This window comes from Onychomys torridus, chromosome 22 (assembly GCF_903995425.1).
Source record: "Onychomys torridus chromosome 22, mOncTor1.1, whole genome shotgun sequence".
NCBI classification, from domain to species: domain Eukaryota; kingdom Metazoa; phylum Chordata; class Mammalia; order Rodentia; family Cricetidae; genus Onychomys; species Onychomys torridus.
Window position 1 is genome coordinate 8,940,782 of NC_050464.1, and position 19,955 is coordinate 8,960,736.

The 19,955-nt window shown below is 49.6% G+C and overlaps 1 protein-coding gene across 1 annotated transcript in view; it reads right to left on the reverse strand.

The window, feature by feature from the left end:
• Positions 1 to 1,000: 1,000 nt before the first annotated feature.
• The window catches only part of Wipi2 (WD repeat domain, phosphoinositide interacting 2), a 33,283-nt gene continuing 14,328 nt past the window's right edge, over positions 1,001 to 19,955 (reverse strand). The window contains exons 3-12 of the mRNA XM_036172015.1: positions 12,960 to 13,129; positions 10,086 to 10,182; positions 8,984 to 9,081; positions 8,591 to 8,683; positions 7,129 to 7,199; positions 5,288 to 5,395; positions 3,796 to 3,960; positions 2,688 to 2,795; positions 1,922 to 2,079; positions 1,001 to 1,299 (exon numbers count right to left, since the gene is read on the reverse strand). Of these exons, the coding sequence (XP_036027908.1) occupies positions 1,187 to 1,299; positions 1,922 to 2,079; positions 2,688 to 2,795; positions 3,796 to 3,960; positions 5,288 to 5,395; positions 7,129 to 7,199; positions 8,591 to 8,683; positions 8,984 to 9,081; positions 10,086 to 10,182; positions 12,960 to 13,129 (1,181 nt within the window). The 3' untranslated portion in view covers positions 1,001 to 1,186. The remainder of the gene's footprint in view (positions 1,300 to 1,921; positions 2,080 to 2,687; positions 2,796 to 3,795; positions 3,961 to 5,287; positions 5,396 to 7,128; positions 7,200 to 8,590; positions 8,684 to 8,983; positions 9,082 to 10,085; positions 10,183 to 12,959; positions 13,130 to 19,955) is intronic.

Genomic DNA, 19,955 nt, shown 5'->3' on the forward strand with positions numbered 1-19,955 from the left:
ACCTGTAATCCCAGCTCTCAGGAAGTTGAGGGCGCTCAGGGGGGCGCTCTAAGTTTGAAGTTCCAGGGCAGCCTGGGCTATAACGTGAATCTGAACTTCCCCCAAAGCCACCAAAAAGTCGAAAGCAAACAGAGTGAGTGCAGCCCTGAAACCTGATGTCACTTTCCTGCACACTTCAAGACTGAGATAGAAAAGGCACGTCACCCCAGGGAGGGTCACCCTGCGGAGGGAGCTGTCCCACTGGGGCCTCTCTACCTGTCGCTGCTGCTGCTGCTAACTCTGGGGACAGGGGAGCCTCTGGCAGACAGATCAGGTCAGCAGACTGATGCCTGATGTAGCATCTTACACCTTTGTGCTTTTTGGGCATGGGAGCGGCTAGACTCTCCTGAAACAACAACAGAAAACCAAGTCACAGTTGTCGGATGGGGACAGGAGGAGACAGTGCATTTAATGTCACAGACGGGACTGCCTTCCCTGGCTCCGAGCTGCCCCGGCGCATTGCCAAGTTCACCAGCCAGAAGAGAAGGCACAGAACAGAAACCGCCTCTCCCTCAAGATCCCCACGGAGAACAAGACCCCAAACAACAGTCCCCCCGGAGGAAGCTAGTCTCAGAATGCTCCACTCTGGAAAGAGTTTAGTAAGTTGGGGACAATGGTCCGGGTGGGGCTGCAGGGCAAGAGGACTCCTGACGGAGGCCACTGTCCACTGGTACCCTGGCTGTCTCAGTGGGCGGATGGGCCCTGTCCCTGCAGAATCACTGCACACAGAGCTCTCTTCATTCCTGCCCTGCCATGAGACCTAACAACTGTGGTCTGCTACGGAGTGACCACTCACTCTCCTATGCTGGCTTGGCACATCACGCATGCAAAGCAAGGAGACCACAGACTTCACCAAACAGTTAATTTTGGCAAAAATAAAATAAAATAAAATAAAATAAAATAAAATAAAAAATAAAATAAAGAGTGAGAGAAAATAAAAAGCTAAACTTCATAGGCAGGGTCAAAGTTGCCGAAGTGAGAACAGTGTATTTTCTCAACAGTATGGATAGGCTATAACTACAACCTCTTTGCTTTAAAGTCTCTGCCATCCTCTCCCTCAATCCAGGTCAAAGTTCATAGCAGCAATGCACAAGTCCTCTGCCAGGCCAGGGCTCTCTGTTCCTTGGCCAGAGTTCACAGGTCCGGATCAGTCAGTCCGGAGAATCATGGGAGGATGTTCGCTGTCTTCGTCCAGGCGCAGGGCACTGGCTTCATCCTCCAAGCATGTGCCCCCCACGGCACCCAAGTCATCTGTATAGGCTGCAAAGAGATAAGAGTGCTATCCTCACAGAGCTGAGCCCAGTGATTGATCCTGTGGCCCCAAGGATCGGCTGCGTCCAGGAGATGGCACTCAGTTACAAGTTATGACACACTAAGACCTTCCCCACGTGGTCATTAGAGTGAGGCTTCTACAGCCTCAGGCAGAGCCAAATGATGTCACCCATTTCCCAGCATGCACCAGCACAGCACAAGCCCTGTAAACAGTGGTAACATAGTGATCAAGGAGACTTTGAAGGACTTTAGCTGGAGACACAGGTCATGTGTGCGGCTGAAGGGTGCTTCACAACATGGGGGCACAACCTCTCTTGCAAGCAAACCCCTTGAGTTTAGGGAAAGTCATGGACGGAGAGGGCCACACCTGAGGGACCCCAGATGTCAGCATCAGTGGCCTTTGCCCATGAGGCATGAAGGACACGCTACTTACAGAGAGGTGGTAGGCAGGGTGGGCTCACACACAGCCAGTCACTGGCTATAACATTCTCCCCCCAGAATGAAGTCTATAAATTCACTTCCACAAGCCTTGGGAGGAAGCTCTGTCCCATAGCTCAGCGGGAAGTGGTCACTCAGCGACAACACAGATGACGAAGCTATTCTCAATTACCTTCTAGGTTGGCGTCCTGCCCTTTACCAAGTCTCGTTGGGGATGAGGGCGCATAGGCTCCTTTGGCAGCTGCCGCGCCATACGTCTGTGTTACTAAGGGGCAGTCATGAGAGGCAGAATCTACAATTTCACTGGTCGTCTCCATACTACCATCGAGTCTAGAAACAGGAAATGAACAAGGTCAGACTCACTGTTTCAAGCCAGGTGTGGTAGCTCATTCTCAAAACTCTAGCACTTGGGAGGTTGAGGCCAGCCATGGCTGCAGAGCAGGACTCTCAAACAAGTTGCTCCAGGGGGCAGATGGCCATATTATGAAGAGCAGCTCACCCTGGGGCCTGAGGTGCCAGCCAAGGAGACAGAGTACTGCCACCACACCAAGAATCTGTTCCCCGGGGTTTCCACAGCGACTTTCACACAGGAAGCCTAGTAAAGTCACATCTCAATCACCAACTGCAAATTCCCCACTTGCATCCTGAGGTGGGGTGGCAGGCCCCCCACAGGACACTTCACTGTAAGCTCTTGAGTCTCACCCTCACCCAGTCATCACACACAGACCATCACAGCCTCAGATGCCTTTCCTTCTTGGCCCTGAATGGCATCCTGTGGCCAGCAAGGGCAAATAGAGGCTCTTAGCACCAGAAAAGTGAATTTCAATGGGGAGACAATGCTTGCCAACAACACAGGTCAGCACATGGGCCTTGAAGGAAGAATGCACAGACCTATCACAATGCCCAGAGCTGCAGACTGCCATGCAGAGCAGCCTCACCTGTGCTGACGCATCAGGGCACACTCGCCGCCTTCCTGGGGGTCCAGGTTGTACATGTATAAATAGCCATCTGATGCTCCTACCAGCAACCGTGGGATCTTCTGAATTCTAAAGAAAACAGCCATATTTTAGAAGGAAGACTTTGTTTCTTCACAAAAGGCATCTGACTAATCCTACATCTCAGTCGGGCTAGGAAGAAACCCGCCAGCGCATTAGATGAAGACAGTACCTGGGGCTCCTCAGAGTGAAGCTGGCAAGGCCAAGGGTGGCCTGGGTGTGAGCACACACTGAGTCCCAAAGCGCACGTGGTGGAGCAGGGTAGCTGTCAGTGTCTCTGGTCACTAAGGGAGGGTACTTTCTCTCTCTTTCCTGTGTGTGTATATACACGTACTCACCTATACATGCCCATGGGGAAGGGCAAGGGTATGAGATGTTATGCTCTACCACTCTGGGCTTTAGTCCAGTGAACTGGATGTAGGCTGGCGGCCAGCAAGTCCCAGTGACCCATTTGTCTCTGCCTCCTGAGTGCTGGAAACAGGTGTGGCCACACCTGGCTCTTATGTGGGTGCTGAGGACAGAGCTGATGCCCACTGAGCACCTCCTGGCCTGAGGGTGGGCGTGTCCACAAGCTTTCAAACAAGTTTGTGCACACTCCAGCAGAGCACTGAACTACAGCCTTTTTAGCTATTCAAGCTGGAAAACTGTTAATGTCCAGAGCCAGAGCTGTGCTGTCACTCATCTTACAGACAAAAGCTTTCCAGTGCGCCATGGCTGACAGTCCCAACCGCACAAGCAGGACCCGTGTGCTCCTGGGTGCTGCCACTAAATAAAGTGTCCACCTCCTATTGTCTGACTTAATGTATCCCATCAACATAAACACCCTGCAAAATGCAAAGAAGGAAATTCTGTGGTGAGAATGCCAGAAGACACCCAGGTATCGGGCCTGGGGGTCTTCCTGCTCTAGGCAGTAGTTGATGGAACCCAGGCTTGGACAGGCTGGACAGGATCATACACACCTCTGCAACCTGGCAACAAGCACCGTGACTCTGCTCCCTGGCCCTGATGTGCATGGGGAGAAGGTGGGGTCATGGGCTCAGTCTGTACTCACGTGGTTAATGAGCAGATGTTTTTATGGCCACAGAATGGTAGGCGGACAGTGGCAAAGGCCCTGCCCTGGTTGAACATTTCTGTCACTTGTGAGGGCAGGTAGCTGGTAGATGCCATGAGCACCTTCCCAAAGTAGCCAGTCCAGGTGGTGGGCTCTTCTGGAGGTCTGGAAGAACACACCATCACATACGTGAGGCTGGATCCTTACTGAGAACTACAGAGTCAGTTCAGATCCACTGACCAACCCTCCACACTTCACAAAGACCAGCTGTGCAAAGCACAGAGCATCCTGTGTTCTCCCTGCCCAGTCGCTGTGGCCACAACAGCATACTGCCAGGAGAATGTCTGGAGTAGCAGCATACCCCCCAGACTTATTCAAGTCCTATCGTATGTCTCTTTAGCATGTGCACGCGTGACTGGAAGGAGGTCAGGACTGCTTGTGGGAGTCCAGGTCCCTGATTTTGCAATGTGGGTCCTTGGGGTCACACTCGGGTGTCTCACTGGCTGCTGTGCAGTCCTTTGATGTATGTCTTAAGCATGCTTTTAACAACACTCTTGGATGGGACATAAGCTCCCATCAATACTGGCCCCAGCGGGATGCTCTTGGCTGTGCGGAGGGAAGAGACAAGAAGTCTCTGCATCTGTTGTAGTTTAAGATGGAAGCACCCATCTCCCTGATGACCTATAGGCAGGTCAGAGCTGGGATATTTATTCTGGCAGCTGGCTGATCCTAGAGGCCCCAGTATAGAGGGTGCGGAGTGGGGACGCACGGGCACTGATCAGAAGACAAACTGGGACCCTGACTCCTGGCCTCAGACCTTAGCACCTTAGCACATCAGAGCATTCTCTGAGCAGAGGTCTCATGCTGAAGCTGGACTTGGTGGTGTCGTGCCCACTCTACAGCCAGACTATGTCTGCACCCAAAAGTGGTGCCACAGAGCAGGGTGGCTCTGTGCCATGCTTTTCTACTGAATGGACAGCTTACAATTTTGTGTGCTTTTTATTTTTAAATTATTAATATTTCGTATTTTTAAATTAACTTAAGATTTTATTGTGTGCACGTGCACATATGCTTGTGGAGGCTAGAGGACAATGTATACGAGAGTACTTCTCTCTTCCAACTTCCCTTGGTTCCCAGGGATGGAACTCAGGTTGTCCGGCTGACATCTTTACCCACTGGCTGTCTTATCAACCCTTGAAAGTAGAGACCAGCTAACTTAGTGGCAGCATGTCCCTGTCACATTGCTGAGACCCAAGGTTTGATCCTCAGTGCCTCCCAGTCCCAAAATACATGTTAGAAAAGCTTGTTTTTCTGCTGGGCAGTGGTGGCACACATCTTTAATCCTACACTCATGAGGGAGAAGCAGCTGGATCTCTGAATTCAAGGCCAGCCTGGTTTACAGAGCGAGTTCTAGGACAGCCAGGGCTACACAGGGAAACTCTGCCTTGAAAAATGAAACAAAAAAAATGACAAGCTTGTCTTTGCAACTCACTTTTCCCTCACGGCCTCAAGTTTGAAGATGTGCACAGTTTCGGTGTTGCTGGATGCGGAGAGGAACATGCCATCCATGCTGAAGGCCAGGGAGCAGATGCTCACACACCTGAGGAACAGGGGGTGTGAAAGAGGGCCCAGCTCTGCCATCATAGAACACACTAGCAACAGTTTGGGGGTGGGGGCACAGCAGTGCCTCCCAGGGACTTCTAACTGTGGCCACAGAGGAGACACACTTGACCCTACAGAAGTCTTTTGTTCTTCTTGGCCACTTCCTCAGGAGAGAGGAACCTGCTTGTGATAAAACCAGTTAAGAGTTAATTCATCCATCCATCCATCCATCTGTCCGTCCGTCCGTCCGTCCATCCATTTCTTTGGAGACAGAGTGTTACTGTGTAACCGTGGCTGGCCTGGAACTTAGTATGCAGACCAGCCTGGCTTTGAAATTGCAATCATTTGAGCTGGGCATGGTGGTGCTTGCCTTTAATCCGAGCACTCAGGAGGCAGAGGCAGGTGGATCTCTGTGAGTTCAAGGCCAGCCTGGTCTATAGAGTGAGCTCCAGGAGAGGCTCCAAAGCTACACAGAGAAACCCTGTCTAAAAAAACCAAAAAAAAAAAAAAAAAAGTAGAGTCACTGTGGTCATGGAGTCTCGACAGGAACAGAACACACCTAAGACAGTGGATTAAGATACAACTGTAGCAACTGACCAGGTGGTCTCAGTGTGTTTCCAAAGTCCCCATACTGATGGAGTATATGCACCAAGTGGCGCATTCTGGAATGCTGTCCGAGTGCCTGCCAATGGGCAGGGATGGCAGGTCTACCCCAGGAGGGCCGGGCCCCATGTTTAGACTCAGGCCCCACCCCCAGACTTGGCTCAGCAGCACACACAGATGGCATGATTAGGAAGGATGCAGGGGTACAGTGAGGGTACAGAGAGGCTCCTGCAGACACTGGACACAGGACACCATGCAGGAGCACAGGAGCATCATCCCTGAAGGATTGCAGCATCTGGACTGTGGCTTTCCTCCTAAAGCATTTTGAGACAGAGCCTTATTTACTACACAGCCCGGGTCGGTGAGCGGCTCCACAGTGCTCATCAGTCTCCCTAGTGCTAGATTACAGGTGTGGCTGTTCTATCTCTGGGGACAAGAAAAGGAAGGTGACAACAGACAGTGTCAAGTCCTCTAAAGAGCATAGGCAAGCATTCCGAAACACTTCTCAGAATTCAAAACACTTCTCAGAATGCAGCCCCGGTGGGGCAGTTACCTTACTGTATTCTCATTACAAGGGAGGGAGGTAAGATTGGAGGCTAAGGGACATGCTGTTGCTTTGTCACAGTCAAAGTGACGGCTCAAAGGCCAGAGAGTGAGTAGACACCCCAGCCTTGTCCTGCCCCATGTTCCAGCACCTGCCTTACACAGCAGTAAGAGAGGGAGGGCTAAGCACAGATGCAGAATGCTATGGGCAGGAAGGCCACAGAGGGAGCTCTCACCCCTAAGAATAGCCCAAGGTATCTGCCAGGGGAGAGGAGCTGGGCAGGACCTCAGCAGCAGGAGCAGAGGGAGGAGCCCAGCAGGTAAGGCTGCTGTCCTGCACCCTGAATCTCCTGGTGCTAGGCTTTCCCAGCCTCTGTCTGGTTCAGGCAGGGTCACAGTCATGGGAAGCCAAGCAGCTTTCACTGCAATGCCTGTCCCATCCTTCTGAGACCAGCTCAGGAGGTGTGCTGTGACTGAGCTACCGGCCTTCCCAGGCGTCCTCCAAGCCTCCCTTGCTTGCCCAGAGGCAACGGAACTGAAATCCATAGGGCACTTCTGTAACCAGCCCGGAACCCGTGTACTCACCTCTTCACTCCTCTCCGGAACTCGAACAGCTTTTGTCCCTCTGGAATGGAAAACACCCGGATCACAGTCCCCTGGGTCAACAGAGAGAAGAGGGGGAAGAAGAGAGGCATTCAGCTGACCATTCTGCTTTTTTCCCATCATTCTATAAGCCATCCCATCTGTTCCTAGGGGCAGCTCTGGCCTCCTCCCTGAGCTCCAGCTCTAGGGTAGAACATACCGTGCTGCCACAGACCAGAATGTCGTATCCTATTCTTGCTCACCACCACCACATTGCTCGAAGTCAGCCTACTGATCTGGACACAAGCAGCCTTGAGCCAAATGTGGAGCATACTACAGTGCCACACCTTAACTCAGAGACCTTACTGGAATCACTTACATTAATAATTAGACACACATACTTGGGATTTACACATGACTTAAATGCACCATTACCTGCAATAACAATATGCAAGAGACAATACCAATGTTTCAAAAATAGCGATGTTTTAAAATATTATAGCTATTAAAGTGGTTTTGTTGTTGCTGTTGTTCTGTGTGTGTGGTTTTTCGAGACAGGGTTTCTCTGTGTTAAACAGCATTGGCTGTCCTGGAACTTGATTTGCAGACTAGATGGCCTCAGAGATCCGATCGCCTCTGCCTCCAAGTGTTGGAATTAAAGATGTGTGCCACCATACCTGGCCATTGTTTTTTAGACAAGGTCCCACTATGTGCCTGGCTGGCCTGGGACTCACTCTATAGACCAGACTGGCTCTGAATTCGGAGAGACCCATCTGCTTCTTAAATCAGTACCAGGCCCAATGTCTTCCTATTTTGTGCCACAAACAAGCATTTACTTTTTCTTTTTTTGTAATTGTATTTTTTTGGGTATATATGTGTATGTTTGTGGGTGCATGCACCATAGTGCACATTAGCCAGACGACAGCCTGCAGGAGTCAGTTCTCTACTACCATGTTTCAGGGACTGAACTCAGGTCATATGTCAGCCTCTGGCCTTCTCCACGTGTGTACATGCACCTGTGTGTATATGAACATGTACAGTTGCTGAACCATCTTCCTGGCCCCTGCAGTACATCAAACAATGGCACACTGCTACAGTTTCAAGGTCTCCAGCCTGTGGCACCAATGGAAGGTTGTGGAACCTTCAGGAGGTGAGGCCTAGAAGAAGTTCATCTAGTCTCTGGATTATGGGGAGCCCAGTCCCTCTCTTCTTCCTAGCTATCACACGAGCAGCTTTGGCTATGGGACAGGCTCCAAGTGACAGAGCCTGCTGACCACTAACTAACTCCTTTGTCCTCCACACAGGTAGCTTCCCTCAGGCAGGTTTCTGCAGGGTGGAAAGCTAACAGTGCAGACAACCTATACTGTGGTATCTCCTCACAGTAGGCTCGTTTTGCTTTTCTGTGCATTGGGGACTCGGGTTGTGGAGGCCACTGGCCCAGGCTCCCCAGCTACGGCAGACATACCTTCTCAGAAGCAGTGGCAAGCTTGGTCCCACTTGCATCAAAAGCCAGGGCTGCTAAGGGACTGTCATGAGCCGGGATCATGTTTGCAGCTCTCTGAAAAGGGGAAATCAAGAGAACATGATTGTTACACAACAAGAGCTGCTGTGAGGACACCATTACTAAGGTCAACAGGAGTAGTGCACCACGAGTTGGGTGGGCCGTGGAAACACTACTCAGACCGCAACAAGCAGGGCAGTTTAGCCCGTGTGCTGGGTTCTACCAGCAAGCACACCCTGGAGCTCGGCTCTGCTCTGCTGCCCTAGGAGAGCACCAGGGGAAGCCATGCTGCCGGGTCAAGGATGCACTGCATGCCTTCCCAGCAAAACACGTGCCGGAGCCTCGCAAGGACCTCACCAAGTTAATGGTGTCGAAGACCTGCACCTCTCCAATGGTCGCACTCCCTGGATACGCCAAGTAGCAGTTGTCATTGTTTATTGACAGTGCACACAAGCCTGTGGAAACATATGACAACTGAATGCATATTGAATCTAGGATGCCTTTTAGTGTTAGAACGGAGTTCACATTTCTGGAACAAAACCAATACAAAGAGCAGTTAGAGCTTCTCTACACTCTCAAGTTCTGCACCCCAGGCCACCCTGTCTGCCAGTACCACTCAGAGATGAAAGGCCTTTGGTTTGGAATGACTAGCAAGCTGGGCTAAAGCTGATCCAACCTATGAGCTTACACGCTCACAAGACAGCCCCACTAGGAAGGTGGCTCAGTAGGACTGGACCAGGAGGGAAGGTTGCTCAGTTTACACCTGCCACATTTTATACCTGCCTCATGTGTGGAGCAGAGAGGAAACTCCCACCTACGGCTGGCTATCTTTATTACCTCTGTTTATTAAGCATGTATGCAACATGTACCAAGGTGCGCGTTAGTCAGAGGACAACTGAAGGAGCTGGTTCTCTCCTTCCACCATGTGTTCTAGGAGTGGCCCTCGGGGCCTCAGGTTTGGCACTAAGTGCCCATTTACTTGCTGAGCCATCTCACTGGCCCAGTTATCTTTGAAAAGCCCCCAAAGAAACCAGAATCTCCCTTTTTTAAAAAAAATAAATCGTAGGAGACTGGAGAGATGGTTCAACAGTTAAGAGCACTGACTGCTCTTCCAGAGAATCTGGGTTCAATGCCCAGAACCCACATAACAGCTCACAGCTATCTATGACTCCAGTCCCAGGGAACTCAACACCCTCACCCAGATATACAGGCAGGCAAAACATCGGTGCATATAAAATAAAAGTCCTTATTTTTGGATTGCTTGTGTGCATGTCTATCTATGTGGCTGGTCACGTGCATGGCCACGGTGCAGGTGGAAGGTCAGAGGACAAGTTGCAGGAGTTGGTTTTCTCCTACAATGTGGGTTCCAGGAATCAAACTGAGGTAGTCAGGCCTGGCGACTGTGCCTTTACCTGTCACGCCATCTCACCAGCTCAGGAGCTTCTCAGCAACGGCTTACCTGCAGGGTTTGGGGGCGTCTCTCGGATGGTGTGAAGTACCTTCATGTCCCGGATGTTGTGTATATAGAGCGACTCTTCCAAACACACGATGAGCCTCTACAAAGAGAGAGAACAAGGACTACCAAGTGTGAAGAAGCGCCGGGGCAGCACGTGCCACATTCCAACTGAGCTGACTCCTGCATCAAGATGCTCTCCACTCCTAGGACACCACATAGGTGGTGCACAGAGCTCAAGTGTGTGCAGGTGCCTTCCACTGCCAATCAGGTGCTAGAGTCATTTCCATTCCGCCCGTAACTACACACACCAAGTGTGCTACGGATTCTAACAGGGTGACTTAACTCAGTACCACGTGCTTGGGTGATGGCAGGAAGACCTAGAAAGGCAAACTGCTTAGAAAACTATGGTGAGAGCCGGGGAGATGGCTCGGTGGATAATAGCACTTGCTGTGTGAGTGTGAGGACAGGGGTTCACACCCCCAGATGCGCCAGTGCCATTACAGCAAGATAGAAGGTGGAGATGGGAATTTCCTGGAAGATCATTAGCAAGCTAGCCTGGTGTACATAGTAGCAAGCACAACACCCTGTCTCCAATAAGGCAGAAAGCTCGTGCTGACACCTGAGGCTGAGCTTTGACCTCTACATGTGTTATGCTACACATGCATGCAAATCTAACAGCAACATGGTGAGCCCAGCCAGGTGCACCTCTGGGTGCAGCTTCAGGGCCCATCTTCTTATCATCTACCTACTGCAGAGAACGAGGCAAGAGACTGATGGCAAGTTTGAGGCCCCATCACAAAATAAAAAGTAACAATGGGCTGGAGATGTAGCTTAGCGGTCAAGGCACTTGCCTCACACCCGTGTGGTTCACCCTGAGCACTACAAACACCCCTACAAAGCCCCAAACCTCTGGGAATGAGGCCTGTCTAAACTACAACTACAAGCACAGGGAGTTAGGAGACGTGGAAAACGTGACTGTGGGCACAGGTTATTCTGCTATAGAGTCTTACTTTTTCTTTTATGTGTGTTGCTAGCATGTACACATGTGTACTGTGTGTGCTAGTTCCTGGGGAGGTGGGAAGAGGGCATGAGATCGCCCTGGAGCCAGTTACAGTAAGGGAGACCGCCTTTCCCTGCAGAATGTACATGCTGCAGTGGCTACCTGTGTGCAAACAGAGGCCAGTGCTCTCAGGAAGCACACTCAAAGGCTCCACACTATTGTGCCCCGTGAGCTTGTCCTTTTGGTTTGGGGGAAAATATATGTCACACTAACTGTGGTGATATTTTACTTGTGTACCTCAATAAAGCTTATCTGAAGGTTAGAGGAAAAAGCCAGCCACTATATTAAACATAGAAGTCAGGCAATGGTAGCACATGCCTTTAATACTAGCATTCAGGAGATCTACTATATCTCTGTGAGTTCAAGGCCACACTGGGAACAGAGCAAGGCATGGTGGCACACACCTTTAATCCCAGAGCTAACCATGAAGTCTGGAGGTCTGCATAGACAGGAATGTAGCTGGGCAGAGAGAGGAAGTAAGAGGGCAGGGACAGAAAGGTATATAGGCGTGGGTATACAGGAAGTAGCTCTCTCCTTGGCTGAGGATTTCTATTGGTAAGAACCTGCTTCCCTGATCTCTCAGTTTTTATCCCAATATCTGACTCCAGGTTTTTTTTTTATTAATAAGACCGTTTAGCAATTTGTCTTATATGTAAAACTGAAAGAAGGAAAAGAGGAGAGAGATTTATTAAGAGTATCGTTTAGGCGGTGGTGGCACACGCCTTTAATCCCAGCACTCGGGAGGCAGATGCCAGGTGGATCTCTGTGAGTTCGAGGCCAGCCTGGTCTACAGAGTGAGATCCAGGACGGGCACCAAAACTACACAGAGAAACCCTGTCTTGAAAAACAAGAAGGAGGAAGAAGAAAGAAGAAGGAAGAAGAGGAAGAATCATTTATAAAAGCAAAAGAAGGCACTGCATAAAAAAGCCTATGCTATCCCTGGACCTGCATTTGGGCAGACAGTAACCGACAGTGAGACTAATGTCCTGGGGACAACAGAGCAGGTAGGAGGAAGCCAGTGTCATGCATAGAACTACCTGATCAAAGCTGCTGAGAATGGGCTGCTGGTCTGGCTGAGCAAATGTGTTCAAGAGCCAGTAGGGTGGTGCACACCATTAATTTTAGCACTATGGAGGCAGAGGCAGATGGATCACTGTGAACTGGAGGCCAGCCTGGGCTACATAGCAAGCTCTAAGATAGCCAGGACTACAGAGACCCTGTCTCAAAAACTCAAAGAAAAGACATATGCAGGGATCTGGAGATGATGGTGCAGGGCTGGGGAGGTAGTGGTCCAGGGTCAAAAGCCCAACAGTGTGAGACATGGCAGGAACACTGGATGACAGGCATACACACTTGGTTTCCTTGTTTGGTGGTGTTTATGTGTGTGCATCTGTGTATCTGTGAGAAATGGTGGCTAGAAGCTCTATTATCCTCTGCCTTATTCCCTTGAGACAGGATCTCTCACTAAACCTGGAGCTAAGGCAGGTGGCCAGCAAGCTACAACAATCCTCTTGCCTCTGCCCCCCATAACGCTAGGGTTAGAGGTACATATGGCCAGCCTGGCTTTTTATGCAGCCGCTGGGGATTCAGACTCGGGTCCTCAAGACTTCTTATCATCAACATCTTCCCAACCCCTCCTCGTATTTTGAGACAGGCTCTCATACTTCTGATCTTCCTGCCACTACCTCTCAGAGTGCTCAGATTACAGGTGTGCACCACGAGAGCTGGTTTTATGTGTGCTTGGGATGGTACCCAGGACTTGGGCTGTGGTGGGTACTCTACCAACTGAGCTGCCTACAGCACAAGGTGCTGCTCACCTGCCTGTTCAGCTTCACAGCCAGTATCGTGTTGGAGTAACTGTAGTTGCATATCTCGGTTCCCTTCTTAAAGTGGCAAACTTTCAGTTTCCTGGGAGCTTTGAGGCTGACGATGGCCACCAAGCTGCTTGAGAACAACCTCTCTACGATGCACACATCTTCAGTGTCAGCTGGAACCAGAGAAGAAAAACACATGCGTGGATACATACATCTCCCAGTCAACACATCCAATCCGCCCATAGACACAAGTGCATGCACTTCTAACAGGCACATGCCACAGAACACTGTAAGGGACACATGGGCTGACATGTCCCCAAGAATCATAGGCCAGCGGGGGTGGGTGGGGGGGTGGGTGTGGAAAGTCTCCTCATCTGTAGCTATGGCTGCTGTCACTATAAATACAGATCACACCCTATGTGCAAACTCAGATGCCAAAGCAGAATCATAAAAGCGTGTCTTTAAATACGCTCTGCTGCTGGCAAGACTTCAAAACACACTCACTACATTTATTTGTTGGCTTATTTATATATCATGGGTGTGCATGTGTGCCACAGGAAAATTTGGGGAAGTCTCTTCTTCCCTCCTACCATGTGCATTCTGGGGTTCCAACTCAGGTTGTCAGGCTTGGCAGCAAATGCCATTAGCATTGAGCCATCTCACTGGTCCATACCTATTCAAACAGGGTCAAGGAACATGATTCTGCAAGGGGCGCAGGCTAAGCGCCAAACCACAGCTGCCGTGGCACTGGTCGGTGAACCACAGCTCGGTCAGCCCTGTGATCCAAGGGGAAGGAACTGTGCTACATTAAGTGAGGTGGGCTGGTAAATGCAGCTGTTTGCCACTGTGTAAGTCAAGGAGCATTTGTGTTTCTAAGTAAGTACATGGTTTCATCATGTCTGCCTGACTTCACATTTGTGCATTAACACACTAGAAGGAAGCTAGAATGGGACACACCCATTTGTGCTAAAAGTGTGAGAATGTACTCTTCCCCACAATGGAACAGGCAGTAAAATTAAGGCAGGATCCTAAGTTCTTTACAGTTTATTCATGGGCACTTTTAGCCCGATGACACAAGCTACATTTGCTTCTTTTCCAGAGCAGCAAGGATGCTTTCACTTCAAGGATCAAGACACAAGTGGTTGCCACCACTGGGGAACAGGCCAGAGGGGTGGGAGCCAGAAGGTGGCTCCTATGCTGCAGAAGCTTTGTCCAGCTGCATGCTGGCATAGGTGCCAAGGCTGCCCAGATGTGCCTGGCAACAAAGGGCACAGGGAACACTGCTGGCTCTTGGAGGAGGCAGAGAATTTGCACATGACAAGCACTCAAGGCACAGCCAACCAAGCTGGGCAGACAGACCTGAAATCCAGAATGTCAACTATCAACTATCTGTAACACAAAGAACCTCCCTCAAGAAATCCCAAGGACTGCCGGGCAGTGGTGGTGCATGCCTTTAATCCCAGGCGGATCTCTATGAGTTCAAGGCCAGCCTGGCCTACAGAGCGAGATCCAGGACAGGCACCAAAACTACACGGAGAAACCCTGTCTCAAAAAAACAAAAAAACCCCCAAATCCCAATGACACCATCATGATAAACTTGCTAGGTAGGAAGAGCACCACAGTGTGGCGCTTTGATGGTACCTAGCACACACAAAACCCTGGGATGATTTCCAGCAACACAATCTGGGCAAGGTGTATGTACCTGTAATCACAGCACTCACAATGTGGAAAAGTCTATCAGTTCACAGGAGGCAGAGGCGCATGGATCTCTTGTGATTTTGAGACTGCCTGATTTACACAGAGTGCTAGATTAGCCAGTCACATAGTGAGACCCTCTTTAAAAAAAAAAAAAAAAGGCTGGGGCTAGAGAGATGGCTCATCAGTGAAGATCTTTTATGGAGAACCTGAGTTCAGTTCCCAACACCCACATTGGGTGGCTCACAACTGCTTGAAACTCCATCTCTGACTTTGAGGGCATCTACATTCCTGTACTCACAACACAGCCTTAATCTAAAATAGTAAAAATAAATCTTAAAAAAAAGCATGAGAACCTGGTCCCCACCACCCATATACAAAGCAAGCATATGTGGTGGAGCACTGGGAAGGCAGAGACATGAGGGCCCATGCAGCTCAATGGCTAGCTAGTCCGGAGGACTAAATTGTCAAGCAGGTCTGCACATGACTGCCCCCCACCCCAACACACACTAATTTTAAAAGAAAAGCCAGCTGTAGTGGCACTAGAAGCCAGAGATTCTCTGTCAATTTGAGGGCATACTGCTTCAAGCCAGCTAGGACTAGCTGCCTATACAGAATTTGTCTCCTCTTGGCTCTTGCTGTTCATGAATGAGGACTGGCTTCAAAAGCCTCAAAGATGTAGGAAGGATTAGTTTATAGCGTTGGTAACTGTTGTGGAGTATTTGTTTAACTATGTAAAGATATGCTGCATTTGTTTATGTTTTGGAATATTTGTTTAACAATGTAAAGATGTGTTGCAGTTCTACCTTGCCTGTCTGAGGCACCTGACCGGTCTAATAAAAAGCTTAACAGCCAATAGTGAGGAGGATGATGGGCAGAACTTCCAGGCAGAGAGAGTAAAGGAGGAGAAGGAATTTAGGCTGGGGGAGAGGGAAAAAGAAAGAGATGCCAGGGGCCAGCCAGACACGGAGGAAGCAGGAAAGCAGGACAGACATATGGAATGAAAGAAAGGTCAAAAGCCCCAAGGAAAAATGTAGGTGAATAAAACAGGCTAGATTAAGTTAAAAGAGCTAATGGGATAAGCGTAAGCTAAAACCGAGCATTCATGACAACTTTATTTGGGAGCTGGTTGGTGGACCAAAGAAAATTCCAACTACAGGTAACTCTAAAGATAGAGCACTAAAACTGACTATGTATGTATGTATGTATGTATGTATGTATGTATGTATGTATGTATGTATGTATGTATTCACATGTATGTATGTGTGCATTCATGTGTGTGTGTATGTATGTATGTATGTGTGTATGTATGTGTATGTATGTGTGCATTCACGTGGGTGCAGGGACTGGTCAGAGAACAACTTCAAGCTCCGGTCATCCCAAATCTTTTTTGAGTTCCCATCTCCCCAGCTTGGGGATTACAGGTCCTTTTTACCTATGTCTTCAGGATCAGAACTCATATCCTCAGGCTTGGAAGGCAAATACTTTACCAGTGACCTAGTCATTTCCATTGTGCAAAACTGAATTTTATGTAAATCCACTGGCCCTTTAAATGAAAGCATGGGTGAGATAAGCTAACACCTTTCTGCGTGCAGCTGTGTGTCAGCCATCACAGATTCTGAATTTGAGAAGCTGCCCTCATGCCCTGGGGGACTTTACAGCCACTGCTTGACAGGTAGAAAGCTGTGTGTGGGGGGGGAGATAACCCTTGTCTTCTGCGCATGTTCCTAGTGAGGGACAGAGTGGGGAGGGGAGGTAAGGGAGTGGGAAAGGACCTGCAGGATGCTCCTGTGGTGAACAGAGATTGTAGAAGCTGCTGGAGAGCAATGTTTTCAAGAGCAGACCTGTTTCAGTCACAGAAGCCCTTATGTGCTAACCCAACCTGGCACTTCAGCAGATACAAAGTCACCAAAGTATCAAGACTGAAACACTTAATAATGTCAGGAGCAATAAAATCCAGCAAGACTAAGTTTAAACTGTGGGAACTCCACCCCCTTCTTACCGAGCGGGAGGGAGGATCCCAGCTGGTCCAGAGGCCAGTAGGAGGTCAGGTCATCTGGGGGAGGGGGCTGGGAGCTCCCTGCTGTGAACACCAAACCCAGACTCCTCTGGAGCAAGGGTCACTACTGGCTTTGAGGGCAGGACAGAGGTGGAAGGTTTCCTAAGTGCAAATGCAGCACGTTAAAACAGCCAGCGGCAGGCTCAAGACAGACCTGGGGCACTGGCCAGGAGCTCAAACTCGCCAAGCGGAGGAAAATTACAGCAGGGCTACAGAGGCAAACAAACGGCCAGTGTTTAGGCTAGGTGTGACAGCTCACACCTACAGGTGGCTCTTTGGGGGCAGGAGGCACTTGTGGCAGGAGGACCGCCACAAGTTTGAAGCCATTCATAACTACACAGTAAAAACTGTTTAACAATTCACTATTAGGGTAAGAATTTGTATCAAGTGATGAAAGAATATGCTGGCTGTACTTTCAGGAGGGGAGGCTAAAATCTTTTTAGAATATGGATTAGCCTACAGAAAAATGTCTGCCGTAAATCAAACAGTGAAGGGGAAGATGAATAGGAATCTCACTTACACAAATTAAGTAAAACATAGCTTTCTGAACAAAACAGAAAACAAACCAACAAAAAACTGTATTTAAAAAAATAAAAGTCGCTGGGAGTGGTGGCGCACGCCTTTAATCCCAGCACTCGGGAGGCAGAGGCGGGCTGATCTCTGTGAGTTCGAGGCCAGTGTGGTCTACAGAGCGAGATCCAGGACAGGGAACATTGTCTCAAACCCCCTCCCCCCCAAAAAAAAACAAAGTAGCCAGGCAGTGTGGTGTATGCCTTTAATTCCAGCATTCAGGAGGCAGAGGAAGGTATGAGTTTGATGACAGCTTGGTCTACAGAGTTCCAACTCAGCCGAGGCTACACAGACACCTGAACAACAAAAACAAAACAAAGCAGCCAAACTCGTCCCTCCCCAAACCAGGACTAGAAACTTAGGGAGAGGCAGCAGGGGGCTGGGTAATGCACACCCTATCCTAGCACAGGCAGAGGTAGGCCGATCTCTAAATTACAGGCCGGACAAAGTGGGAAAAACGGATATCTAGGAAGAGGAAGAAAAACCTCTCAGCCAGGCATGGTGGCACACATCTTTAATTCCAGCACTTGGGAGACAGAGACTGGTCCAGGACAGCTCCAGGACAGCCATGGCTACACAGAGACCCCATCTCAAAAACAAAAACAAAAACAAAAACAAAAAAAAAAAACCTCTAACACTATCTTCAACAATGGTAATCACTGCACATCCCTGAGACAGATCTCACTTGGATCCAAGTCTATTAGATTGTGGATGCTTTCCCTGCATAGGGATTAGCCATACCTTATTCAGTCCAATACCTTCCCTAAGATGCTAAACTAGTTTAGCCCCCCTACCATAGGGTGGGACACAGGATCAACTTCCCAAATTACTGTTTATATCCTACCTAGTTCATTACCATATGTGGCGCTACCCTGGCTAAGGGCAGACTGGCCAGTGTTTATGTTGACTCCACCTTTCCAAGGACAGGAAGTTACTTAACAGCTTCATTCACCAGTGGCCGAGGCCAAGTTCCTCAGTCACTTGACTCCTGGGTCCATTCTGTGAATGGGAACAGGCATCCACACCGCTGCTTGCACACCAATGTGTAGAACAGAGCCATTCTCAACAGCCAAGAAATGCAAAGAGCCCACGTGTGCACGAGTGAGCGGATGACCCCAACAGGACAGCTGGAGAGTATAACAGTACTCAGCAATGACACAAGGGAAGGCCTGATACATGGGAGAGCAGGGAAGAGCTGTAAAACACTCCACAGGAACAGAGCCAGCCACACTCAGTTGCATTTATCTGCAAAGCCCAGACAGCAAATCTATAGATGCAGAAAGGAGATGAGTGGCCGAGCTGAGCAGGGCGGAGAGGGAGTGGGGGTGACTGCTAATGGACTTGGGCTTTGAGAGACGATAAAAACATTTGAAAAGTCCATGGTAGTAGGCTGCTCAACTTAGCAAATGTACTGTAAGTCACTCAATTGGATACTTTAAACAGATTTATAAGCCATAAGGGCATAGAAACTATATCCCAGAGAGGCTGTTCTTGTGGTTGTTTGAAATCACACTAACACCCATCTCAGGTAGCTGAGTGCAGCCTCAGGCAGCCCATGAACTTTGGCTGAAATAGTAAGACCTGACTGAAGCAAGAGGCTGCTGACACAAGTGGCAGGGGACATCTCAGTACACGTCATTGTCACCTGGGGAAATGGGCCATGGGGACAGGACAGAAGCTAAGCATAGGCAGACCCTTCAGGGACTCTAGTCCTTCAACCCCAGGCAATGGGCATCAGTGTGGATGTGAGATGTCTCTTAAAGCACTGAAGACATCTGAAAGCTACTGGGTTTTCTGGGGGCAATTTTCTATCTGTATCTTTTATCTGACTTCTACAGGGACCAGTAACCAGGAAAAGGTTTAGGCCCTCTGCAAATGACAGGGGAACCTCCTCCTCCTCCTCCTCCCCGTCTCTGACTGACCAAGAAGAGCTGACTTCGTGTATACGTGTATATGTGTGTGAGTATGAGCAGGCCAAACAAAAGGCTGTCTGTTGATAGAGGTCTGTTGGTCTCCCACTGAACCTGGTGCTCAGAGTGGCAAGACTGCCTGGCTAGCTAGCTCCCAGGATCTACCTGTCTATCCCCTGTCTTCCAGCCTAGGGTTATAGACACTGCCACACCTGCCTTTACATGGGTTCTGGGGGTCTGAACATACTGAGCCCTCTCCCAACCCATTGCACTTACGAAGCTCAGTACTGACAGAACCAGCATACGGGCATCCATGAGCCTCACACACTTGGTATGGCTCCTTTCCACTCAATCAAGGACAGTGCAGCTATCCTGAGAAGCAGTGGTAAACGGGCTGGTGAAGGAGACCCAAGGTGGCACACCAATGCCAGAGTGCACCCCAGTGGATACAGAGAAAACTCTGAACACAAACTTCAGTGAGCTCAAGAGGCGCTGCCCAGTTTCCAGGTGGCCTCAGGCACAAATCTGTCTTTCTTCCTTGAGGTTGGCTGTCTAAGAAGGCTACCTTAGGAAAGGAGTGACTTGGGCTAAGTCAGAATGCTGTTTGCTTCTGTGGCATAGCAACAATGATGCTCCTCAAATGGGCAGAACAAAGACAAATTAAATAATGGTGAGACACATTTCCACACAGGCCTGTTTGTGCACGGGGTGAACCCAGTGGTGCCAGCCAAGAGCTCTACTACAGCAGGCGGAGGCAGAAGTGAG